Source organism: Fukomys damarensis, unplaced genomic scaffold (genome assembly GCF_012274545.1).
Source record: "Fukomys damarensis isolate Sample0158 unplaced genomic scaffold, DMR_v1.0_HiC HiC_scaffold_36, whole genome shotgun sequence".
NCBI lineage: Eukaryota > Metazoa > Chordata > Mammalia > Rodentia > Bathyergidae > Fukomys > Fukomys damarensis.
The window spans coordinates 13813447-13836523 of NW_022900948.1; the positions used below are offsets into that span (position 1 = coordinate 13813447).

A 23077-nucleotide genomic window follows, 5' to 3' on the forward strand; every position below is an offset into this window, starting at 1 on the left:
AAAAAAAAAAAAAAAAAAAAGATACAAACCAGTGGGGCTGAGTGATGAGATTACATGGCATTTTCTTCTGTCTGTATTTCTCTTTTTAAAAAAATATCTTTTGGTATCAAGAAGAGCATGGTAGGGAAATAGTCTATAAAAATTTTCAATAGCCTCAAAGCCAAAAGGGGGAATTGGGAAAAGTAAAAGAATAAATAAAATGTTAGAATTGACAGTAGAATAGGTAGGCAGTTCAACTTGGATTTGATTAGTTGGGAATCAAGAAAGCCAGAGAAGTGGTTTGAATGGAACCTTTGTATGTTAGAGAGGAAAACCAAGGCTGGATTCTCCTGCCCCAGACCTTTAGGAAACTGATGTTACCAATGTATTACCTTCTGAGAGCCTCTTAATAGTGGCCCATGCTCTTTGGCATTTCTCTTGTTACCTGGGCTCTTGTATCTTTTAGGTTCATCTCTTTTCTCATCTTCCTTCTCCCTCATGCAATAAGACAGTCACTGAAGTTTGAAAAAATAGGGATAAGATAATATAGAAGTCCTACACAATAGGTAGTAAATTGGCAAAACCAATACAATAGAATATGTTGGTAGAGTTTTTTTATTTTTTTGGTACCAGGGGTTGAACTCAAGTCCTTGTGATTGCGAAGCATGGGGCAGAACCACTGAGCTAAATCCACGGCCCCAGCAGAGTTTTAAATTGAGGTTTTCCAACAGGAGGCAGGGCAGCTCCTCCAGAGGGACATGCAGCCTTCTCCAGACCTGTTGGGAAATCCTAATTTTTAAAAATCTCTACTTAGTACTATGTATTTAAATTATATTTGATCTTTGGAACCATTTTGGGTTGAACAGGTAAAAGGTGTATAGGTCTTAATGGAAAAAATATTTTTGAGGTGGACTTTCTCATTTAGCTCATGAATAGCTAATGTGCCAAAAGGATTGCACATCAAACTTTGAGTTGTATCTTAAATCCTTAAAAGCACTGACTTAATTTGGCATGTTCAAATCATTATTGATTTGTGCTAATGGTAGTGGTGACAAAATTATACATGCCACAGTGGTGTGTTTGTTATCATTGAAAGCTCTGTGATCACTTGACTGGAGGAATTAACAAGAATTCTCACCTGTAGCCCCTTAGGTACCAAACTTGGGCCAGCCATAGTATAAAGAGTCCAAACCCTCAAGAAGGCACCTCGGTTTGAAATTGAAGCTGATGGTTTTGCTTAATGATGATGGATGATTCTGGGCCAGCCTTGGTTTCTCCAGATCTTTCCCAGAGAAACACTTGGCTCTGTGTGGCTCTTCTGCCAGGTTGTCATCTGTCTAAGCTAGAAAACAGGTTTTGGACTTGGAAACTTAGGGACAGCTTGTCCACACTTTGATGAAGCCACAATAGTTGTTATTTGTATATAAGTGTGTCTTTGATTCATTCAGTAAAAAGTAACAGTTATGTCTAGTACCTATGATAGGGCTAACATTGAGTAGCTCACAGTATGTACAACATACAGTAATTTCATTGTATAATCATTTGGCCCAACATTTGACCAGCCCTGATTGACAGACTGAAATCTCATATTTTGCAGATGCTGTTGATGGAGTGATGAATGGAGAATACTACCAGGTATAGAGTTGATTGGTTGTGTTAAATGGTAATGGTTGAGAGCCTTCTTTTCCTGTAATTTGAATTGATTGGGTTATAAAGAAAAGCCAGTCTTGTGGCTTTTCTGGATATATCAGTAGCTGGTATATTAACTATCGAAGTGAAAGGATTTAAACAGGTACCATTAACAGGAAGGGACTCTTAAGATATTCCTGACCTGGCCCTGGTGTTAATCACATTTATTCTCAAGAAATAACTTCATAATGATGACAATAGCTCATGTGCCATATACTCTGTCCAACACTGTAACAAGAGAATTATCAAATAATTCTTTCCATTGTTTATAAAGTTAAGTTAAGCTGATAATATTCTCGAGTTCAACAAATGGAATAAGGCTCCAAAGATTAACATCAGTTTGAATCATTATTAATTTATCTGCTAATTCCTGAATCTTACCTACTGTAAAGAACCCCCTCCCTTATTTGCCTACTTTTTAATCTTTCTCTTTCTGGTGTGACTATAGTAATGTTACATTTTCTTTTGGAGTCTTTCTTAAAATTTGCTGCAATTTGATTAGATGGTATTAAGTGAACTTTTTACTAGATAGTATAACAGCATTTAGAATTCTTAGGATCCAAGCCTTGCTTTGCTTTGTACTTTGCTAACTTTGAAGATATCACATAATCTCTGTCAAATGAGGAAGCAAACTGATGACACAGTTTCCTTATACATCTGTTACTTATTCACCCCCAACTTTCCCACTCAGGTCCCACTTTTTAACAGGTAAGATAATAGCTACTTTTCCTCCTTCCTGGAGATTGTAAGGATTCAGTGCAATAATGTTGAAAGTGCTCTGTTAGTACATAAGGTTGTATTGTTGCTATTAAGATAATCCTTTAACATTTTACAACAACCACCAGTGCTCTATGTAACCAGAGGTTCTAGTTTTTATGAAGCACATTTCAAGGAGTTTTTGGCACTGATAAAGCATAATTGTGTTTTGTATTAAGGAGAGTAATGGTCCAACAGACAGTTATGCAGCTATTTCACAAGTGGATCGATTGCAATCAGAACCTGAAAGTATCCGTAAATGGAGAGAAGAGCAAACTGAACGTTTGGAAGCCCTTGGTAAGGAATCCCTTTCTATCTTTGAGTTGTCTATTTGCAGTAGAATGGTTGACCTGAATTCTACCTTTATCCCTTTTTAATTTAAATTAGAGTGTCTGTGTGTGGGCTTTTTTGTTTGTTTGTTTTTTAAATTAATTCTATTGGTACATTTAAGGTATACTGTATAATGACATTCATCATTGGAAATTTTCACCTTTACATAATCCATTTTGGTTTTTATTTTTCCCCCATTCCCCTGTCTACCCTTCAACCCCTCCCTGTCTACAAAGACTTTGTTTCCATTTTTTAATCTTCTCGTGTGAATTCCATTCCCTTCTTTCTTTTCCCCTGTCCCTCCTACTTCCCCTTTGCACCTTTCTTCCTATTTCACATTATCTATTATACCTTTTAGTCCTTATATTTACACTTTGTTTCTCACACTAAAGATACTATGCAGTATTTTTGTGTGGTGCTTGGAATTGAACCCTAGCCTCATGCATGGTAGGTAAGTACTCTACTACACAGCTACACCCCCAGCTCCTGTTTGTTGGTTTGTTTGTTTATTTTTTGAGTACTGGGGATTTGAGTACTTGGGATGAACCCAGGGCCTTCACACTGAGCAGCTATAGCCTAGCTTCTTTTTTATTTTGAGACATGGTCTCCTAAATTGCCTAGACAGGGCTCAAACTTGTAATCCTCCTGTTTCATCCCCACAGAGTGCTGGTATTATAGGCATATACCATCACACCTTGCTACGTGTACTTTTTATTAGCTGATCTGTTTTAAGATGCATATTTCACATCTAATTCACTGTACATCTAGAATCGAGGGCATTCTATATAACTGATGTGAACATGTGAACAGCATCATTCCTTCTTGAGAACCACTGACCTAATGAAAATACAATTCCTTTTCAAGTGGGATAGCTGACACCCAGAAATAGGAAAGGACTCAATCTAGATGACATAGCCAGTTGATGCCAGATCTTTTATATCTAGTTTATGTAGTTTTCAGAACAAAGACGTACTTAAGTTTGAATCTGAACAGCAACACTATATATAATAGTCTTTGATGGTGGAAATTCTCAATATCTTTGCTGTTCAGTACACTAGCTACTGACCACATGTGGCTCTTAAGTACTTGAAATGTGGTTAGAGTGACTGCACAATTTAATTTTAAAATTTCTTCAACTTTAATAAATTTAAGTAGCCATATAGGGCCAGTAGCTGTTATATTGGATAGTTCAGTTTTATGAAGATGGACATAGGTCTTGAGAAGCTAGCATCTTTGGCCCCTCCTTGTTCTTTGTGTATATTTTGGTTAGGCTTAAAGACAGGACTTAGATGGTGTTAGAATTGCTGGGGTATTTTTAGTGTTATCAAATCTAGCTTTGTGTTTTCTCTTTTTCTAACATTAGCAAAATTAGTCCTCTCAGAGAGTATATTCTAGTGGTGGAAGAATTCATTAAATTCTTTCCTTTTCTGTTTTTGAGACAGGTCTCTCTATGCAGTTCAGGTCAGCCTTGAACTTAATATATACCCCAGGCTGACCTATAACTTTGATTCTTCTACCTCAGTCTCCCAAATGTTGGGATTATAGATATGTACCACCGTGCCTGGCTGAGAGTTGTTTTCTTGAGGAAAGTTGAACATTTGGCCTTGCATTCCAGTTGAATTCGTTCACACATAAGGTGTTTCGTCACTTATCACCTTTTTTCTCTGCAAGAACTGTGAGAAAGTACAAGGAACTAAAAGAGAATTAGTGTCAGTGGTTTTCAGCTTAATTGCTGGTTGTGTTCTGAAATTATTTTCTTTTCTGTACATAATAATGAGGCTGGTCAGAAGAGGCACCTGTCAATGTGCCTTGCTCTCTAAGGGGAAAGTTCATCTTTTCCACCCTCTTGGACTCAAAAGAGATTTGTTTTCAGGCTTGGATCTTTGTCTTGTCAAGCTAAGCATTGAAGAATTCTAAATTATTACTGCCAGTGGCACTTCTTGAATCTGTCAATGTCAGAAAAACAATTAAATGCATTGTTTTATGCAGAACTATACTCTGTTACAAATGGTTCATTTTTCATTTAAATTAGACTACTTTTTTAACAGTTAATTTTGAAAAATTCCATGATATTTTAGTCCTAATACATAGTAAAAGTTTTTAATGGTCAGTAGACTACAGTGAAAGTAAATACTACCCAATCAAAAAGTATTCTTTTGAAATTAATTTCCTCCACTATCAGAGGAGACTTTACATTTAAAAATGTTTGATATTTTTCAATTCCATGCTCACAGGGCACCACCAACCCACTGCACCTCATTGCAACATAGCATCCTCTATTGTGCACACGCCATGCCATGCACAGGCACATATCAGAAGTTTACTGGGACTACTTTAAAACTGTCAGTAGAAAGTCCAAGATAATTTCTGAAAAGTTCTTTGTAATCTAATACAAGCATATATTAATAAAATATAAAAACTCTTCTATGAAAAAGTTCTTTGTAATCTGAAACTTTGAGAGGATTTCCAGATGCTACTAGGCTATTTCTTGTAGTTACAGACATAGATTTCTACAAATTGCTACAAGACATTTCTTGCAAAGGCTCTAAAAATACCCAAGAATGTCTCAGGTTTTTTTTCCCCTTCAAGTAGTTACTTGACACCTCTACTATGCTTTTATTCTTCTCAAACATACTAATTGCAGGTTGGGCTTTTGCTCTGCATTTTTAGAACTTTGTCTAGATCACTGGGTAGCCAGTTGAAGTATCAGTACCTTCAGTGTCCACTACACCAGTAGCTGTGATGTGTATTCATTTATATCTCAATACACCGACATGTGTCTCTTAAACTATATGTCTTAGGGAAAACTGTATTTAGGCCTAAGCAACTTCGTTTGAGACTCCAATTGGCAAACCTGCTTGGTGTGCAATTTCTCTTTGTCATTTCTAGAACCTTTGGTGAACTGATAACTGGAAGCCCTGCAATTCTTTCCAGTGGAATTTTTTTAAAGTTTGCTCTGGCTTTGCCATGGAGTCTCTCTGCAGTCTGATTAGAAATAGATGTTCTGTGGTTCTAACTTTAATGTTCTATGTTCTGCCATTCTTGGGTTCTGAATCATTTCTGTCTCTGGTAATTTTCCTCACAGTCCCCTGGTTCATGGAAGCACTTCTCCCATATGTAGTGGTGAGTGACACCCTGTGTTTTATAAAACCATTAATTGTCAAACCTGGGATCTAGACTGTAGTTGTATGAAGAATAAAAGATCATCTAATATGATTATCCCACCCAAACTAATATTGACACCATTATTATTAAGTCATTATCTCTAATTGCCTTTTTCCCCATTGGTGCACCAAAAGACTTTTTTTTTTTTCTTATTATGAGTTTATTTCCACACTCCTCCCCTCTTTTTGCTCACTGAATTGAATTCAATTGATTTGTGAACAAGGTCCAATTAATGACTCACCAAGGTGTCAGTGAACTGGGATAAGATGTGTTGAAAGACCAAAAGTAGGGTTTCAGATATCAAGAGTTGGTTGTACAGAGAGGGAAAATAGAACCAGGCATGGTAGCACATACCTGTAATTCTAGCAGTCTGGAAAGCTGAGGCAAGAGGAGGATTACAAGTTTGAGCCCATCTTGGGTGACTCAGTGACACTCTGTCTCAAAACAAAAATAAAAAGGGGCTGTGGATATAATTTGGTTGCAGGGCCTCTAGGTTTAATCTCTAAAAAAGAAGGAAAATAGAATTTTACTATCTCTTCCCTTCCCTGCTCTTACCCCAGCACAAACAGGTACACACACCAAGTTTATTTCCACTCCTCCCCTCTTTTTGCTCACTGAATTGAATTCAATTGATTTGTGAACAAGGTCCAATTAATGACTCACCAAGGTGTCAGTGAACTGGGATAAGATGTGTTGAAAGACCAAAAGTAGGGTTTCAGATATCAAGAGTTGGTTGTACAGAGAGGGAAAATAGAACCAGGCATGGTAGCACATACCTGTAATTCTAGCAGTCTGGAAAGCTGAGGCAAGAGGAGGATTACAAGTTTGAGCCCATCTTGGGTGACTCAGTGACACTCTGTCTCAAAACAAAAATAAAAAGGGGCTGTGGATATAATTTGGTTGCAGGGCCTCTAGGTTTAATCTCTAAAAAAGAAGGAAAATAGAATTTTACTATCTCTTCCCTTCCCTGCTCTTACCCCAGCACAAACAGGTACACACACCCACACACACCATAAATTTAATAAGATCAAAATAAACTGATGAAACCTTTCTGCTTTGTTTCATCTGTACTGTCTTTTCTGTTCCTTCAAAGATGCCAATTCTCGGAAGCAAGAAGCAGAGTGGAAAGAAAAAGCAATAAAGGAACTAGAAGAGTGGTATGCAAGACAGGATGAGCAGCTACAGAAAACAAAAGCAAACAACAGGTGAGTCCATGGTAGTTCTGGCATGGCTTTTCCAAGGCTGAATCAAATCTCATTTTTCAGCACTCACTCTAGGTTCTTGGCTGCTGCCTTGTTTAATATGACATGTCTTTGCAGGTTTTCAAGAAAGTACTTGAAACACAGTGGTTGCAAGTCTACTGGGTTTTGTGGGCACAGTTTGAGCCTCCTTAAGCCATCTCAAACTGTAGCAAGTTTAGCTCTGTAAGACTTAGGTTTGCATCATCTATAATGGTGTGATTCTGGAAAGGGAAAATTATTTCATAGATTATATGGAGGAAATGGAATCCTCAAATGGTCATTTTCATGAATAGATGAAGGTCTCATTACTTTGGAAGTGATTATAGACTTGGTCAGGTTGGGTCCCCTAAGTACAACTCTGCCCTCTAAAAGATGTTTTGTGAAAGGGTCTATTAGCATGGAAATGTGCTTTGTAATTAGATAGCCATGGATATTCCAACACAGTGACTTGAGAATTTAGTTCACTGGGTATTTACCTGTCTTAAGAGAATCTTAAATTGACTTAAGATGTTTTCAGGAAATCTTTTATTCACTTACTGATGGTAAAATAGTTGTGGCATGAAAATGCATTCATTCTTGTATCACTGTCAAGTAGCAACTATTTTAATGTGCTTCACTTCTTGGAAGTTCTTCTTCTTGGAAGTAGCTTAGAGAAGCATATGCAGCCTGGCTTCCCTCAAGGTAGGAAGATTGACTTGCTTTCTTCTGCTGGATTCAGAGTGCACCTTTCACCAGAAAGTAATCATTCCACTCACCTCGTGTAAAAACAGTTCAGACATGCTTGGGGGTGTTTTTTAGTTCTCTAGATGGATCCTTAGGTTCCTGTACTCAGGCAGAAACTGGATTGTGTGGCGTGCTCATCTCTGGCAGCTCTGTTGGATGGAAGTCTGCCGGGAAAGTAGACTAACCATTTCACCAACCAGCTGATGCCATTATGGAGTAAGTGTGACAGAACATACTTTTTTTTTTTTCCTCTCTCAGAACCAGGAATCTAACTCAGGACCTTGTGTTTTACCAGGCAGGTGCAATGCCACTGAGCTACATCCCTGGTCTGCATTCCTGATCCATTGGACTCTTTCTTTTCTGTACCAGCTCTTCCTTCATTCTTTGTGTTCCTTTGGTCATTTTTATTCTGTCAGCTGCCTCTTAAATATCAGGCTCATGCCTATCCTGATCACCTTCCTTCTAGGGGATGTACTCTTGAGGAGTGCCTGTCAGATTCCATTTGATGTTTTAGGGCAAGTATGGTGGAGACTGCTCTCTCATGGGTGTTTAGTTGCCAGAGGTGATGGTTATCATCCAGCTGCCTGAGGCTTTTATTAAGTTTGTAGTCAACATGAAGTGTAGGCTCCTGTACCATGTGCTTACGCAGAATGATTTTCTCAGGTGCAACTCCAGCTCTGTGAAGAAAGATCGGGGAGTGGGTGCAGCGATGTCCCCAGCTATCTACCTCAGCACTCAGGGCTGCTCTGAGGTGCTCAGAGAATGCGCTGACCTCCCTTTGCAGGATCCCTTAGGCTTTAGCGCTTTGACCTAGATTTTTAGCCTTGAATATGTTGGAAACCAGCTTCCTGTTGCAGAAATGTTTTCAAGCCATTTTTGCTATACTCTTATTAAGAATAGGCTGCCTCTCTGTGTATGGAATCAGGTGTCTTTGGGAGAGTAAACACACCTGTTGTCAGCCTAAGAAGATGATTGTCTCCAAGTTAGAGGTATGATAAATATTTTGCTTGGAAATATAGGAGTTGCTGTTGTTGTCCTTGTTGCATTTTTCTTTTTTGGTGGTGCTGGGGATTGAACCCAGACCCTGCACATGCTAGGTAGGCACTCTACCATTGAGCTACACTCCCGGTCCTTCTTGGAATTGTAGAATATCAGAGGGCTGGTCTCAGATGAATGTCTCAAATTCCAAAGAGAAGAGACTTGTCCACCACACACTAAAAGCATAGATCTGTTTAGAAACCAGATCATTTGCCTTGTGGAAACTGTAGTACAAACCTGAACCTGTACCTTTAAAGTTGGTGGCACATTAGCCATCATCACCAAGGTCCTGGGACTGAAAGGATGGTCTTCACACTTTATTCCAGTGGCTCTTCAGTGGGTGAAGACAGTAACTGTTGAAGATCATTCTGGAAAATTTCTTTCAATGGCACATGCCCTCCCTTGGAGATTTTGCTATTGTTAACTACTGCCCCTCCTCTGTCCATGTTTGGCTCTAAACTTTAGTGTCTAAAGGAATAGGTGCCATAAATATTCCCTATTGTCTGTTTCTGTGTAGGTAAATAGTGAATATTTTTAGAAAAGAAAATGGGATACTCATTTGAAGTAAGTGTCATTCTCACTTGGTGACTTCTGCAATAGCTGGATGTTAAGGGGACCCCAGAGAAAAATCAGAAAAGTTCATAAGAGGAGACTGAGAGATAGAGAGGATATGCAGTTAATTGTGTCCCCAGGCAACTTGTTTTCTACATGCTCCACCTAGTCAATCACCAACGCATTGGCAGCACACCTGGGCTAGGCACTATGCTGGTTTGAAGGCGTATAGCAGGCAGGTGGGTTCCTTGTCCCAAATGCACAATCTGTAGTCTTCTATCAGTCCCCAGATTACATATGTCTTATATCCAAAGTTAGGACCTAAATGTCATTGCATAGTCATGAATTATTCTGTAGAAAAGAATTCCTTTATCGGGGGTCAGAACAGTAGTAACCAGTTCCTGCATTTCCCTCATAGAGAGCAACCCTAGAATATTTTTCTTTCAAAGACAAAAGAGAAAAGTTCCTTTGTTACAGTTGACTAGTGCTGAGACTTTTCAGCTCTTTTAAAGTGTGGTAAAGTTTGAGGAATCCATGACTCTCAGCAATAGTAGACCTTTTTTTTGTTTTGTTTTAATCCATGCCTACTTTGGGGCTATTTATTGAATAAAGTGAATTGTACTTAGGGCTCCAGAGCTTGTCCTTGGTCAGGCATTTTTCTCCTTCCCTTCTCAAGGTTCTCTGAGCCCCATCCTGCCCAGGCTGACAGTCACTGCGTTCAGATCCCTCTCCTGCTTGGTGAAGAGCCAACAGGTGGGGCTGCTTGCCTTTAGTATGTACAATTTTTTGTTTGTTCTTTACGGGCTGTGCTTGTCACTGACAAGCTCTTTAGTCTTGAGGCTAACTGCAGAGGAGCAGAGCCTGACACTCAGGCCTTTGTTATGGTGGTGATGCCTTGACAGGAGCCATTAAACCTTTAATTCTCTTCCAGTTAAGAGCAAGCTGAGTTGATATCAATTAGGTGTAGCCCTTTGTGTAAACTAAAAGGATTCTCCTTATACACTGGCCTGCCTTTGCTTTTCCTCCCACTGACTTGGCCCACGAACAACTGTTTTCCTGCTGAGTCACTTTGACTTATAATAAGGCTGTTCTCTTTGCTTTCTCTAAATTTCCACAAAACACCTCCTTGTGTATAAACCAAAATGGAAGAGAAAAGCATATGTGTGAGTATCAAAATAAACTGAAACTAAAATTATTAGAATTTGTCTTCAAATAAATATGCATGCCTCTGTTAATGACTGGGCATGATTATCCTTTAAAAATCCCCATTCCACTTGCCCCTACCCTAAACCACCTGGGCAGAGGCCAATTGAGAGACCTTGAAGAGGCTTCCCTGCTCAGCATAGTGGATGCTGATGGCTGGGCTGAGGGTTGGTTCAGTCTAGAGCAGCAGTCACGCCCAGCCTGTCCCTTGCAGTGCAGAATTCTCCAGACATTTCTCCTACTCCTTCACAGTAAGTCCCAGCACCCTGCTGTGTTGATCTTCCTCAACCGAGAGTGAGGGAGGAGGAAGCTCTGTATTCATCAGTGCCAGTCAGTCTGGCATAGAGGTCTTCAGAAAGTGTTCCAGCTTCTTGAGCAAGGTTAGGGACACACAGAAACCAGGACTGAGTCTAGCACTCCTTTTCTAGACCACTAGACTGGGCTGCTTTTTTTTTTCTCTGAAGTAGGGCTTTTGAAATGACCAAACATGTTCCCCAGAGTCCAGAAAGTTATCCCACTCAGCCAGTGTGGTAAAGAAGACATTTGGATAATCTGGGATCTGGGAGTAAATCTTTAGGACCAATGGCAAGGGCATTTGGTGGCGAGCAGTGTTCATGCCCAGTGATATTTACTGAGTCTGGTAGAAAGATGGCGTGGCTTCCCGAGAGCACACCAGCTGGGAAACAGGTTTAATGTATGGTTCAAAACAAAACAAAACTGCACTTACAACCAGGCTGCCTGCTTGTGGGTTCTAAGTGCTGCCCCTGTAGTGTCACTGAGCAGGTTGCTTCATCTCTGCACCTCAGTTGCCACATCTGTAGAGTGGGCCGAGAGCACTGCGTGGCACAGGTTGTTGCAATTGAGGATTGAAGCAACATAATGTACATGAAGGGCTTAGCTTACAATTGGGTGCATTTTAAAATATCATTGTGGGTAAGCCTCAGAGCTGAAGCTGCAGCACGTGCTGTCATGGAGGAGCCCTGTGCAGGAGGCCAGTGGGAAGCTTCAACTTGCTGGAGTGTCCAGTGCTGGAAGCCTTCCAGGGCTTAGGACAGTGCCCGGGGAGCAGTTCCCCAGAGCCCAGTCACACCTCTATTGTGGATTTTAGATGTTACTGCTTCTCAATGTTCTCTCTTTTTTCCTGCCTGCTTGCCTGCCTTTTGGACCTCTTGCTGTCTAGGGTGGCAGATGAAGCTTTCTACAAACAACCCTTCGCTGACGTGATTGGTTATGTGTATGTTGCAAAACTAATTCCTTGTTTTGATTCTTTCTACTTTTTGTTTAGAGTTAATGCTCCTTTTATGTCACAACATGCTTTGCTTTTTTAAATATTTCAAATTGGCACTGTGGGGGCTGCCTGTGAGTTGATAAACTGGGGTGTGATCCATTGCTGGTCTTGCAGAATTATTACTTCGTACCCTCTGATGGCCATTTTTCATATTTGGGGTTTTGGAGGGAAGCAAGCTAACTCCCTTACAAAACATGGTCCTTTGTGATCTTGTCTGGAAGAGGGTAGGACTTGGGTGAACTCTGACCTCTTGCTGTTGCTGCCACTGCTACTACAGACCTATTGCCTTCCTGCCCTGGGTGGAAGGAGAAGGTTCCCCACCTGGAAGCAGGTAAAAGTCCTAGGAGGTTAGGAGCCAGTGAGCAGCAGCACCTTGCATTACCAGAGTAAGCTGTGGAAGCTCTGACATTTCTATACTCAATCCTTTAAGAATTTGAGATTGTTTTCCTCTCCTTCAGGTTCAGGCAGGGGAGTCCAGGGCAGAAGGGTTGTCTCTGATGGGTGTCCGTCATTGTTTCTCTGTGATCTTACATGTCATAAATTTGTGTTTAGTGGCCAGCTTCAGATGCCCAGTCCCCCAGCCCAGCATAAAAAGGTTCCCAGTTTTGAGGTCTAGATAGGCAAAACCATCTGAAAGGGGTGACTTTAGCTTTCCCTCAAAAAACTGCATCTTCTTTGGGAAAGTTTCCTGTTATCAAAGTGATATGGCTGAAGATTTGGAAACAGCCCTCTCTGTTTCCTCGCTAAAAATTAAGTACAGGGCCGGGGATTTAACTCAGTGGTACCATGCCTGCCTTGCAAGCGCAAGGTCCTGAGTTTGATCCCTGCTACCAAAAAAAAAAAAAAAAAAAATTAGGTCCAGCTTTTTATAAAAGGAGATGAAGATGGAGTAGAGGAGAATTAGGAACATGTGGGTGGTGGATGGCAGGCTAAGTTCTGTAAAACCTTTTAGTGCTCGTGGCCTTAATGTTCACCCTATTGAAAGAGAGGACTAGGTTACCTGGGCCCCCAGGTACATTTGCAGGGAGACTTGTGAAATGTTGGACCTACAGGTGCTGTTCGATTTGACTTTGTACACATTCTCTCTGGAGTAGAAATGGAGACTGGAAAGGTCAAGTCTGGTTTTGCTGGGCAGCAGGGTGGCCCAGCAAAGCCAGCTGCACGTTCCCAAGCATAGATAGAGTGGCAAGGGCATGTCTAGCTTACTGACCATCTGCATTGAACTCATTCTCATTTTCTATATCTGACCTAAAATTTCTCTCGTTTCTTTTCTTCTCTTCACTTTTAAGCACAAACATAAACCATCCTTGCTACAGCCTAGAACAGTTAAGTAAACCTTTCTCACTGCCCCTAACTGTGTGTGCCATGAAGTCGCAGTGTTGTAGTGGCTCTGGGCTTCAGCGGTGTTTGCCACGGCCATCCCTGTGACAGTGCCACCCCTTTGTCCCCACAGACCGGTCATCTCCATTGCTTTTGCTTTGCCCGTGGTGCTTGTTGGAGTAAATGAATATATTGTGTCTTCCCGCCTTTTAACCACTGTCCTTTGGGCTGTAGCTCCCACCAGTTAGTTCCCCACTGGGGGTGGGCTGAACTTGATGTGAAAGAATGTTGGAGCTGCATCCTGCCAAAAAGCAGCTCACATTGGCTCTCCTGCCAGAATGTGCCTTGAGTGGCCCCAGGCACCTGGCTGGAGAGAAAAACGGCAAACTTTTGGCTGAACTTGAGAATGTCCTAACAAACCCCTTTCCAGAATGGCTTTAGTCTCAGTGCCTGCTAGCATGGGAGCTTTGTCTTGAATTCCTTTTGATCTGCCCTATTTCTCTCCAGCCTTAGGAATAAATCTAGAGGCTATTGTGCAATGACCTGTAGGCTTTTTAGAAGTCTTGAAATTTCCTTGAAGCTCATTGCAGCCCAGCATAAGCTACTTGCCAAGTCCTTGACCAGCTTACTACTTAGTTGTTAGTGAAAGCAGTTCATAGCTGGCCAGTGACTTGCTTTTGTAATGCTCCGTGGGAGCAGAAATAGCCAGACAGAGAGAGAAAGCCCTGAATCAGACACCTGTATTCCACCATTTTACACAGCACCCTGGCACCCTGTGCCAAGAAGAACTGGCCATGTGTCTGCCCTTAAGTATGACCTGGGCCAGGGACTGTTAACTCTTGGGAAAGCCAGAATGACATTGAGTCAGGCATAAAGAGGCAGTTACTTTTCAGTAGCAAGGCAGCCACAAGGTTACTCAAAGAGGGTTCTACATTAAACCAACATATTTTGTTGTTGCTTCCAGGGCAGCAGAAGAAGCCTTTATAAATGACATTGATGAGTCGTCCCCAGGCACAGAGTGGGAACGGGTGGCCCGGCTGTGTGACTTTAACCCCAAGTCCAGCAAGCAGGCCAAAGATGTCTCCCGTATGCGCTCAGTCCTCATCTCCCTCAAGCAGGCCCCCCTGGTGCACTGAAGAGCCACCCTTGGAAACACTACATCTGCAATACCTTAATCCTACTCAGTGAAGCTGTTCACAGTAATTGGATTAATTATGTTGAGTTCTTTTGGACCAAACGTTTTGTCTTTAGAGTTGATCATTGTTTGTGATTGCATGTTTACTTCAACTGTGTTCTCCCTGGCATTCAGAGGAGGGAGGAGGAGGAAGAGGAAGGGTGGAAGCTCCCAACAGTAGCCTCAACCTGTGCTTTTGTGCATTATTCTGAGAATAAATTTCTCTTTCAAAACAATATAAATGAAGCTTCTTCATTGACTTCAAGATGTGCTGTAGTTTGGAGTGAGGCTTAAAGGAATGAGCAATTCTCTTTTATCATTTCTAGGGCTGAGGAAGCACAGCCATTAGGCACCCACACCAACCTTAAACTAAAATAGTTCTAAGTCTCTCTTTTCTATAATAGAATTATGTAGAAATGTTCATTAGAAAAGGGAGTTGCAGGGCTGGGGATTTAGCTCAGTGGCACCACACCTGCCTCACAAGCGCAAGGTCCTATGTTCAATCCCTGGTACCGGGTTTAAAAAAAACACGAAAAGGGAGTTGCATGCTAAAAGTTAATTCCTTATCACCTACCTCTTAAGACATATCCCTCCCTGAAACCTTTTATCAACCTAGACATTTGTCACCACCACTTAGTTTTTTGGACAGTATATATTTCCACAGTAGTGTGTCTGGAGTATGTAGTCTAGAGTAAGACCTATAGTCATCCTTTGGATCAAGACAGTAAACCTGTCAGGATATCCCACTCAATTCCTGTAACATGTTGAGGGTCTGTGTCATCCCAAGTATCTAGTTCATATTTCTTTTGTAAAAACTTTCATGTAGATCTAGACTGCCCAATACAGTACTAAGCACAGTAGTTATTTCATTAAAAGTACATTATTAGCACTAGTCACACTCGCTGTGCTCATTAGCCACATGTAGGTAGGTGGTAGCTGAATCAGACAATGCAGATTATGGAGCATTTGCTCCTCCCAGAAAGCTCTGTTGGACTATGCTGATGACGTGTACAACAGGTGCTTCTAGGAGATGGTGTTCCGACACAATGATCACCTGTCCTCAGAACCTGATCTTTCTAGTTGATACTCCAAGCAAATAATAAAGCTGTCATTCAGTAACCTTTTGCATAGTTATCTGATGTTATTTCCATACTGGAGATTGAGGCAAATATCCCTCCACCGCTAATTATGTGTGGAGCTTATGTTACCATCCTGGCTTCTCAGGCTTTTCCTTGATCTAGCTCACTTCTTTGGCTGCTGTATTCATTCCTTTTGCTTTTGCTTTTTTGGTTTTTGAGACAGGGTCTTGCTATGTAGTTTGGGTCAGAAATCCTCCTGCCTTAGTCTTCAGAGTGCTGTGCCCCACCAGGCCTGGTACATTCCTCTTAATTGCACAGAAGCAGTAAAAGTCATTCACAAACTGTTACTAAAGGATCTACACAGTACCATTCAAGATGTCAAAATCTGAAGAACCAAGGCCATCTCCACGATGCCTTCTCTTATTCCTTCCCCTTATAGCCCATGACTCTCTGCCTGGCACAGCCTACTTGTTGGTACTGCTGTGGTACTATAATCTCAACCAGTCTCGCTTCCCTACCAGATAAACTTCGTGATGGGGGGATGTGGCAGTTGTAAAAGGTGAAATGTGACATCCAGATCAAGAGGTGACTATGCGTGAAAGTGATGCTCTGTGACTTCCAGTGAGTCATAAAAGGCAATGCAGCTTATAGCTGATTTGTTGGGCCAATCTCGCTGGTAGCCCTGAGCCATCATATAGAAAAACTAGCAGAGTGATGATGAGCCTTTTAGAGCTTTCAGTGATATAAACAGCCTGCTGCAGCACGTGGACCATAGGTTCACCACCACTGGGCTAGCATGTGAAGCTGCCACACTGTGAGGAAGCCAAACTAGCTTACACACAACCTGAGAACCTGTAACTTTCTGGGAGAAATGCCTGGCTAGTTCAGGGATATTCTGTCTGCTATTCTAGCTCCAGCTAAGTCCCTCTGAGCCAGATATTTTCCCAAATTCTGGACCCACAGAAACTATGAAAGAGAAAACAACTGTTCGCATATCTTTCAAATGTTGCACAGTAGTCATAACTTGGGATTGTTTTATTGCCTGCTTTACCAACCTATGGGCTGCATAAAAGGAGGAACCTAGTTGGTCCAGGGATTCAGTGGGCGCTTAACGTTTAGTTTCAAACCTCTTTTGGAGCATTTTACTTTTTTTAGGTCAAATTTTAAATGTTACATGATTACTTTCTATTAATAGGCTTTTGTTACTAAGAAAACGCTGATAGTAGATGCCTTAAGTTATATAATTTTTAAAAATGCAGTGCAATAATTAAATCTTTCTGGGAAGGGGAATGCTTAAGAACAACACAAAATGCAACAGTTAAAATTTCAGCAAGCAAATGTATTTGTTTTTTCTTTAGATTTTGGCTCAAAACAACAAAATATTTACATTAAAATAAATTAGAGAATGATTATTTAAACATAATTTATGTCAGAATATACTAGTCTTTCTATACATTTAATTAAACCTTAAGATTTGGTTTTTGATTCATTACCATCCATCCCTTCACCTATTTGGCATGAAACTTGGTAGCAGTGCAGTTGCTTGGGATACAGTGATAACAGGTTTCACCATGGGCCTATTGATGTCCCTGCATGACAGAGTTCACCTCACCCCAGACATTGGTGCCTGAGCTATCCTGGAATGTGGAACAAAAGCATGCCCTGCAGACTAAGGGCTGGCAGAGTTCCAGGACTCAGCTGTCGTGTCTTTCTGACATTAACCCACCAGGAAGGAAATCACTCAAATGCAATATTAATTGCTTTAATTTCATTTTTCTGTCAGCACTGAAATAATACATTCTAGAAACCTTCGGGCTTTTCTAAAAAAAGTTCTTCTTTGAAAAATATATTCATATCTTTTAGATCATCTACAAATACTCATAAAAACCTATCAAGAGCAAATACTGTACTGGCAAGATTTCAACAGTATGGAAGGAATATTTGATTAAATTCACAGCTGAGGAATGGGGTAAAAAATAAATTGAGTCATTTGCAAATCAGGTATTCTTATTAAAGCTTTTGTTAGCCTAAATTGAATGTATTAGCATTTTGAACATGTTTGTGAAATGAAGTGTTGTGTGGCTTAGCAGAAAAACGCATCAAACCCTCTCTGACTCGTCAGCCCCATAGCTGAGGGTATGTCATTTAAACACAGTAATCTTGAGTTCTATAAAATGAGAATTCAAATATCTATCTCAAACGTCATGAGAATTTAAGATAATGTATATGAAGCACCTAGTTCAGAGCCTGGTACACAGTAGGCACTTAATAAATGGTTACAGTTAATATTTCTTCTAGATTGCAATTAATAGAACTTTGACTTTTATGTTTTGCCATCAGTTAAAACAATCTTAGAATCCGGGTCCTCAGATTGGGGCTCTAGGTGTACTCACACATATACTACCTTCACAGACACTTGGGGGGCCCCAGTCCAAAGAAAATGAAAAGCTCCTAAAGGGAGAAGTGTCTGCTGTCAGGAGCAAAGACCCTTTGGGATAATCTTTCAGAGGCTCTAAATCCTAGTGGCTTATAAGCTGTCTCTAAGGACAAGGTCACTAAGGCCACTCTAATTCATAGCCCTAAAGTCTCTTACAGGTTCTGCTACAGTAATAACACCTTTCCTCAAAGACATTTGGGGGTGACAGATAATGTCCAATGTCTTGATTGCTGCAATGGTATCACAGGTAAATAAGTCAAAACTTACTAAATTGTATGCCTTAAAGATAATTCAATAAAGCTGTTTTTAAAAAGTACATAAGCCTTTCCTGTTAAGATTTTCTCCTGTTCCCTGACTGGATTTCCTTCTGTGATCAGAGTTGGGGGTTAGAGGAGGAAGGGCTGTTAACCAAAATGCACACATGAAGCTCGCATCCCAAGGCAGGCCTACAGGTCTCATGGTACCTTGGCAGGCAGAGTCCTAAGGCTTCTGGATCTACTACTGTGGCTCCTATTGGCTTAGAAGTTGTGAGTAGAACCTACAAGGTTTACACTTAAATGACTATTAGGAAAATATCCGAAAGCACAGAAAAGCAAAAGCACTCTCTGCCAACACTGCCTGCAGTTAAATAAATACTACATTTGCTTTTTAAGATATGTTCATCTAAAAAGAGAAGTTGATTCCACTAAGGCGCTCCTGAGTCTCGTCCATGTTCACCCCTGAGGCCTAGTGGATCCTGCGTGTTGTGTAGTCCAGCACCATGCTGGCAGCACCGAGTAGGGCGGGATCCACCAGATCCGAAACCACCACGTCCACATCCTGCACCGAAGACAAGGCTTGCTGGCAGATGATGTCTTTGACAATGTGGATATAGTGACTGGCCAGGACTCCAGACAGGATTACGAGGGAGGGGTTCATCGTGTGCAGGATGTTGACAACCCCAAGACCCAAAGCCGTTCCAGCTACAGAAAAAACAAACAGCTAAATCAAAAGGAAAGAACCAGTGGCCAGTAATGGTGAAGTATATTTATATTATATAGTGGGAAACATTTTATTTTTGCTAGGGACTGAACTTAGGATCACTCACACATGCTAGGCAAGTATTCTACCTATGAGCTCTATTCCTAGCCCAAGAAGCATTGTTTTAAAGGCTGTTCCTGATTTCTTTCTTTTTTTTTTTTAAGAGATGGGAGTCTATCACTCAGGCTGGTCTTGAACTACTAGGCTCAAGGGACCCTTCTGCCTCAGCACCTCCTCAGCACTTAGACTTACAAGCGCACACCATGATTTATTCTTGATATGAGAAAACTATCATGTGATTTTATTTTTTCAGACAACGTCTCACTATGTAACGTAGGCTGGCTTCAAACTTACTAGGTAGTCAGAGCTGGCCTCCAATTCTTGATCCTCTTCCTGCCTTAGCCTCTCAAGTGCTGGGATTACAGGCACCACTATGCCTAGTTTATGTGATGTCTTGAAGTGAAAAAATGTAGGGCCAGGCATGGTGTACCAGCCAGGTGTGCTGGATGCACCTATAATCTTTGCACTTGGGTGGCTGAGGCAGGAGAGTCTCTGTGAGTTCGAGGCCAACCTGGACTACATAGTCCAAGGCCAGCCTGAATTACATATCAAGACCGTCTCAAAAAACAAAAACAAAAAGCCTCTACTATACAATATAATCTCAGCTATGTAAAAAAATGAACAGAACAGAAAATTTTAATAGTTGATATTTCTGAATAGCAACTTTTAAGTGATATTTTTTATTACTGCTTACCTACATTTCTATAAATATTCTACAAAGTAGATGTATTTTCAATAGTTGTAAAATTAAGTCAAAGACCTGTTTTAAAAGGCAATGCTAATCAGCCATGGTGGTGCACACCTGCAATCCCTGCCTCTAGTCTGAGACCAGCCTGAATACAGTAAGACCCTGTCTCAAAAACTAAAGAGACAGAAAAAAAGGTCATATTGACAAATACCTTACACGCATTTCCATTTTTCTCTCAGTTCATGGGAAAAAAGCCTCTGAACAGACAATACAGAGTACCACACCCCGGAGAGACAGCCCTGATGCATCTGAGGCCACCCGCTGTGCACAGCTGCTGGAGCCACAGACTTACCTGTTCTCAAGATGCTCTGGGCCTTTGCATTGCCAAGTTTTGCAGCTTGGATGAGATGAAGTGCACTCACAGCTTCATCTTTTGGCACTGACATCCCTTCCACCAAGAGCAGGTCCTCTGAACCAAGTGAAAAGCAGTCATTAGTGCCTATTGGCACTGAGCCCTCTAAGTGAGAAGGCGTTTTCTTCTTATAATCACAAATCCACCCATCCACAAACGTACATGTGCATTGTCCCCAAAGCTTTTGCTGCCCTTCTGTTACTGGTTATACATAAGCCACAACTCTCCCAGCTGAAGGAACCTCTGACCTTAGACTATAGCCTCCTATTCCTCCGGCTCCTTCGCTTCCGTTTCCCCACACATCCCCCACATCTGGTGAGCAAACTCCGGGGCTCAGCTCCTTGCTCAGCCATCTCGGATAAGGGGCTGCACCACTTCCCAGTACCCATGTTCTGCGGCACCAAGGCATGGTGGCCAAGGGACAGACCATGCAGTTCTAGCTTTGCCACTGTTAGCTGCACGGACCTGGCCGTGTCACCTCACCACTATGTATTTCTCTTTTCTAGAAGACTAGAGCAGTTAATACCTAAAGTACTTACAGTGCTGGCCAAAGTAATGCTAAATAAATAGCAGGAGTTTGTATTAACCAGTCTTGGTCTGTCACTTGCCAACCCAGCTCAATGTGCCACTTTAATCTGCCATAGGGCTCTGAAGGAAGAAAGTCCCCAACTGCTACCTAAATACCACCTGATGCTCTCCTCTATTTTCTGGGCCTTGCAGCTTCCAGGTCTCCCCTCTTCTCCCTTACTGTTCTATCTTTGCCTTTTTACCCTCCAGATTTCCAGAGTTCTTACCTCAGTTAAGACACCACTAGGCGGCAAGGATTCCTGTACTCTTTGCCCCATGTATAAACACACTGGTATCTGCACATCCCTGCTCTTCTTGCCCCCTCTTGGGCCCTCTTGCTTTGTAGCCACCTCTCCCCACCTCTTCAGGGCCCTTACTGCAGGGATTCCACATCGGTCCTCTGCTGAGTGTCCACCTTCACTTCTATGCCCACTGTCTCCGTCCCATCAGCCTATCCTCACACATTGGTTTTGAAAGCAAAAAAATCTTAATTATGTAGAAAGCACAGATAATAGATACAGTCCATAAAGCAAACTGGATCCATGGTGTGAACATTTCATGGGAAAGAATGAGAGAGAAGACCATCTGAAGGGGTCTTTAGGTGATAATGAAAACAAAGTTCAGAAGTGAAATTTTAAGGGCACTAAATAATGTCCTGATGGCCAAAGCCTGTAAACTTTTCCAGTGTTCTTATACTTGACATAGCTAATGACACCTTCTCTGAAACACCCTCACTTCTTAAGCTTCTGTGATGTTTCTCCCTTTTATGGCTTTTCTCCCAACTCTATTCCTCAACTGTCCCACTCCCTGGGTCTGGGTCTCATTCACAGGCTTTATTACTATCTTTATTTTATTATTTGTTTGTTTGTTTGTTTTGGCTTTTTTGAGACAGGGTCTCGCTATGTAGTTCAGGCTGAACTTGAACTTACCATGTAGCCTAGGCTGGCCTCAAAGGACTGGTGAACCTCCTGCCTCAGCCTCCTGAGTGCTAAGAGCCAGGCATGTGCCACCACGTTCAGCCTATCGTCTTCATACTGTATGGGGAATCCCAAGTCCCCCTAGTCGTCAACTCTCTTGAGCTAAACACTCCTTTCCAGCTGTCTCCTTGGCCTTTCCTCCTGGATGTCCCACAGGCACCCAACCATCATCTTTCGCCTAAACCTACTCCTCCTCTTAACCTTCCCAACCCTGAGTTGTCCAGAAAATTGGAAGTCACTTTAGAACTATCCCGCTTACAGTCATCCTCCATTCAACTATGATTCCCACCCTAAGAAACAAAAAGTCAGTTAAATGAAGAATCTAAAATTCAGATCTATGTTTTTTCTCTAATATTTTTTAATGGTTCCTCTGACCTGCTGGCCCTGGTTCCCTCCCACCACACACTTTATGTTCCCTTTATGCAGCCACACCCTGAAGAACCCCATTAGCCATCCAGATTTGCCTGGCTAATCCATGAATCTGATGCTCACTCCCATAGGACACCCAGCATGCCCGTCTTGGTGGGGGGCACGGAAGAAAGTTCCACGTCCTTCCATGTATCTGTGTTCTTTGGCCATCGTTCTCAACACAATTGGCACACTGTGTTATAATGATATTGGCCCTTGTGCACTAGGTTAGAAACCATCCTTAACATGTCTATAAACACCTTTAATTCATGTAATCTCTGTGTTCAACCACTGTTAAAATGTTCATCCATTTATCTCTTTATTAAAATGTATATTTAGTACCCACTCTGCACTGATGGCTTAGAAAACAAAAATGAAAATCTCTCTACTGTGTTGGAGCTCTAGGCCCCTCACTGCACTACGCCAACTTTAATAATGGATCCTTTAATGGACCTCCTCCTGTTCTACTCTTCCACTCCTTCCATCCTGTGATTCAGGGTCACCTCCAAAAGAAAGTGCCTGTAGGTGATGCCTCGCTCTGCTTTGAGGGAAAGCCAGGAGAACACCTCTACCCTCAGAGACGGAGAATGTTAATCTGGGTCAGGACCAAGGATCCTGGAGGATCATTAGGAGGGAGCCCTGCTCCTGCTCTATGAAGTGAAAAGGTTAAAAATTCTGGCCTTGGTGTTCAGTTCTTTTTTTAGAACTTCTACTTTGAAGTACCTGTCTTTTATTTGGTCCTTTAATCCCTACGGAGAAGATACCAACCATCATGTAGCTTTTTTGCCTCCCTCTGCAAGGCCATTCCAGAGGCATAGGCTTCAATACACCCATGGCTCCCACAGGAACAATCGGGCCCGTCCAGAGACACGACAAGGTGGCCGAGTTCTGCAGCACAGAAGGAGCTTCCATGGATTAGCTCATGCTGATGGATGATTCCACCACCAATTCCTGTAGTGAGAGCCAATAAT

The 23077-nt window shown here is 41.6% G+C and overlaps 2 protein-coding genes across 9 annotated transcripts in view; one reads left to right on the top strand and one right to left on the bottom strand.

Annotated features, from left to right (window-relative positions):
- The window catches only part of Clta (clathrin light chain A), a 26751-nt gene extending 6650 nt beyond the window's left edge, over positions 1 to 20101 (top strand). The window contains exons 2-7 of one of the 5 annotated variants that reach the window (XM_010619368.3): positions 1577 to 1614; positions 2604 to 2721; positions 7013 to 7124; positions 11857 to 11910; positions 13254 to 13289; positions 14249 to 14688. In XM_010619368.3, coding sequence (XP_010617670.1) covers positions 1577 to 1614; positions 2604 to 2721; positions 7013 to 7124; positions 11857 to 11910; positions 13254 to 13289; positions 14249 to 14420 — 530 coding nt within the window. In that variant the 3' untranslated portion in view covers positions 14421 to 14688. Of the gene's footprint in view, positions 1 to 1576; positions 1615 to 2603; positions 2722 to 7012; positions 7125 to 11856; positions 11911 to 13253; positions 13290 to 14248; positions 14689 to 19981 lie in introns of those variants that run through there. The other 4 variants (XM_010619369.3, XM_033758959.1, XM_010619371.3 and 1 more) reach the window with 4 other exon arrangements.
- Positions 16898 to 23077, bottom strand: part of Gne (glucosamine (UDP-N-acetyl)-2-epimerase/N-acetylmannosamine kinase) — a 50720-nt gene continuing 44540 nt past the window's right edge. For all 4 annotated transcript variants that reach the window (XM_033758958.1, XM_010619365.3, XM_010619366.3 and 1 more), the window contains 3 exons: positions 22875 to 23057; positions 20095 to 20211; positions 16898 to 18936 (listed from right to left, as the gene is read on the bottom strand). In XM_033758958.1, the coding sequence (XP_033614849.1) occupies positions 18701 to 18936; positions 20095 to 20211; positions 22875 to 23057 (536 nt within the window). In that variant the 3' untranslated portion in view covers positions 16898 to 18700. The remainder of the gene's footprint in view (positions 18937 to 20094; positions 20212 to 22874; positions 23058 to 23077) is intronic.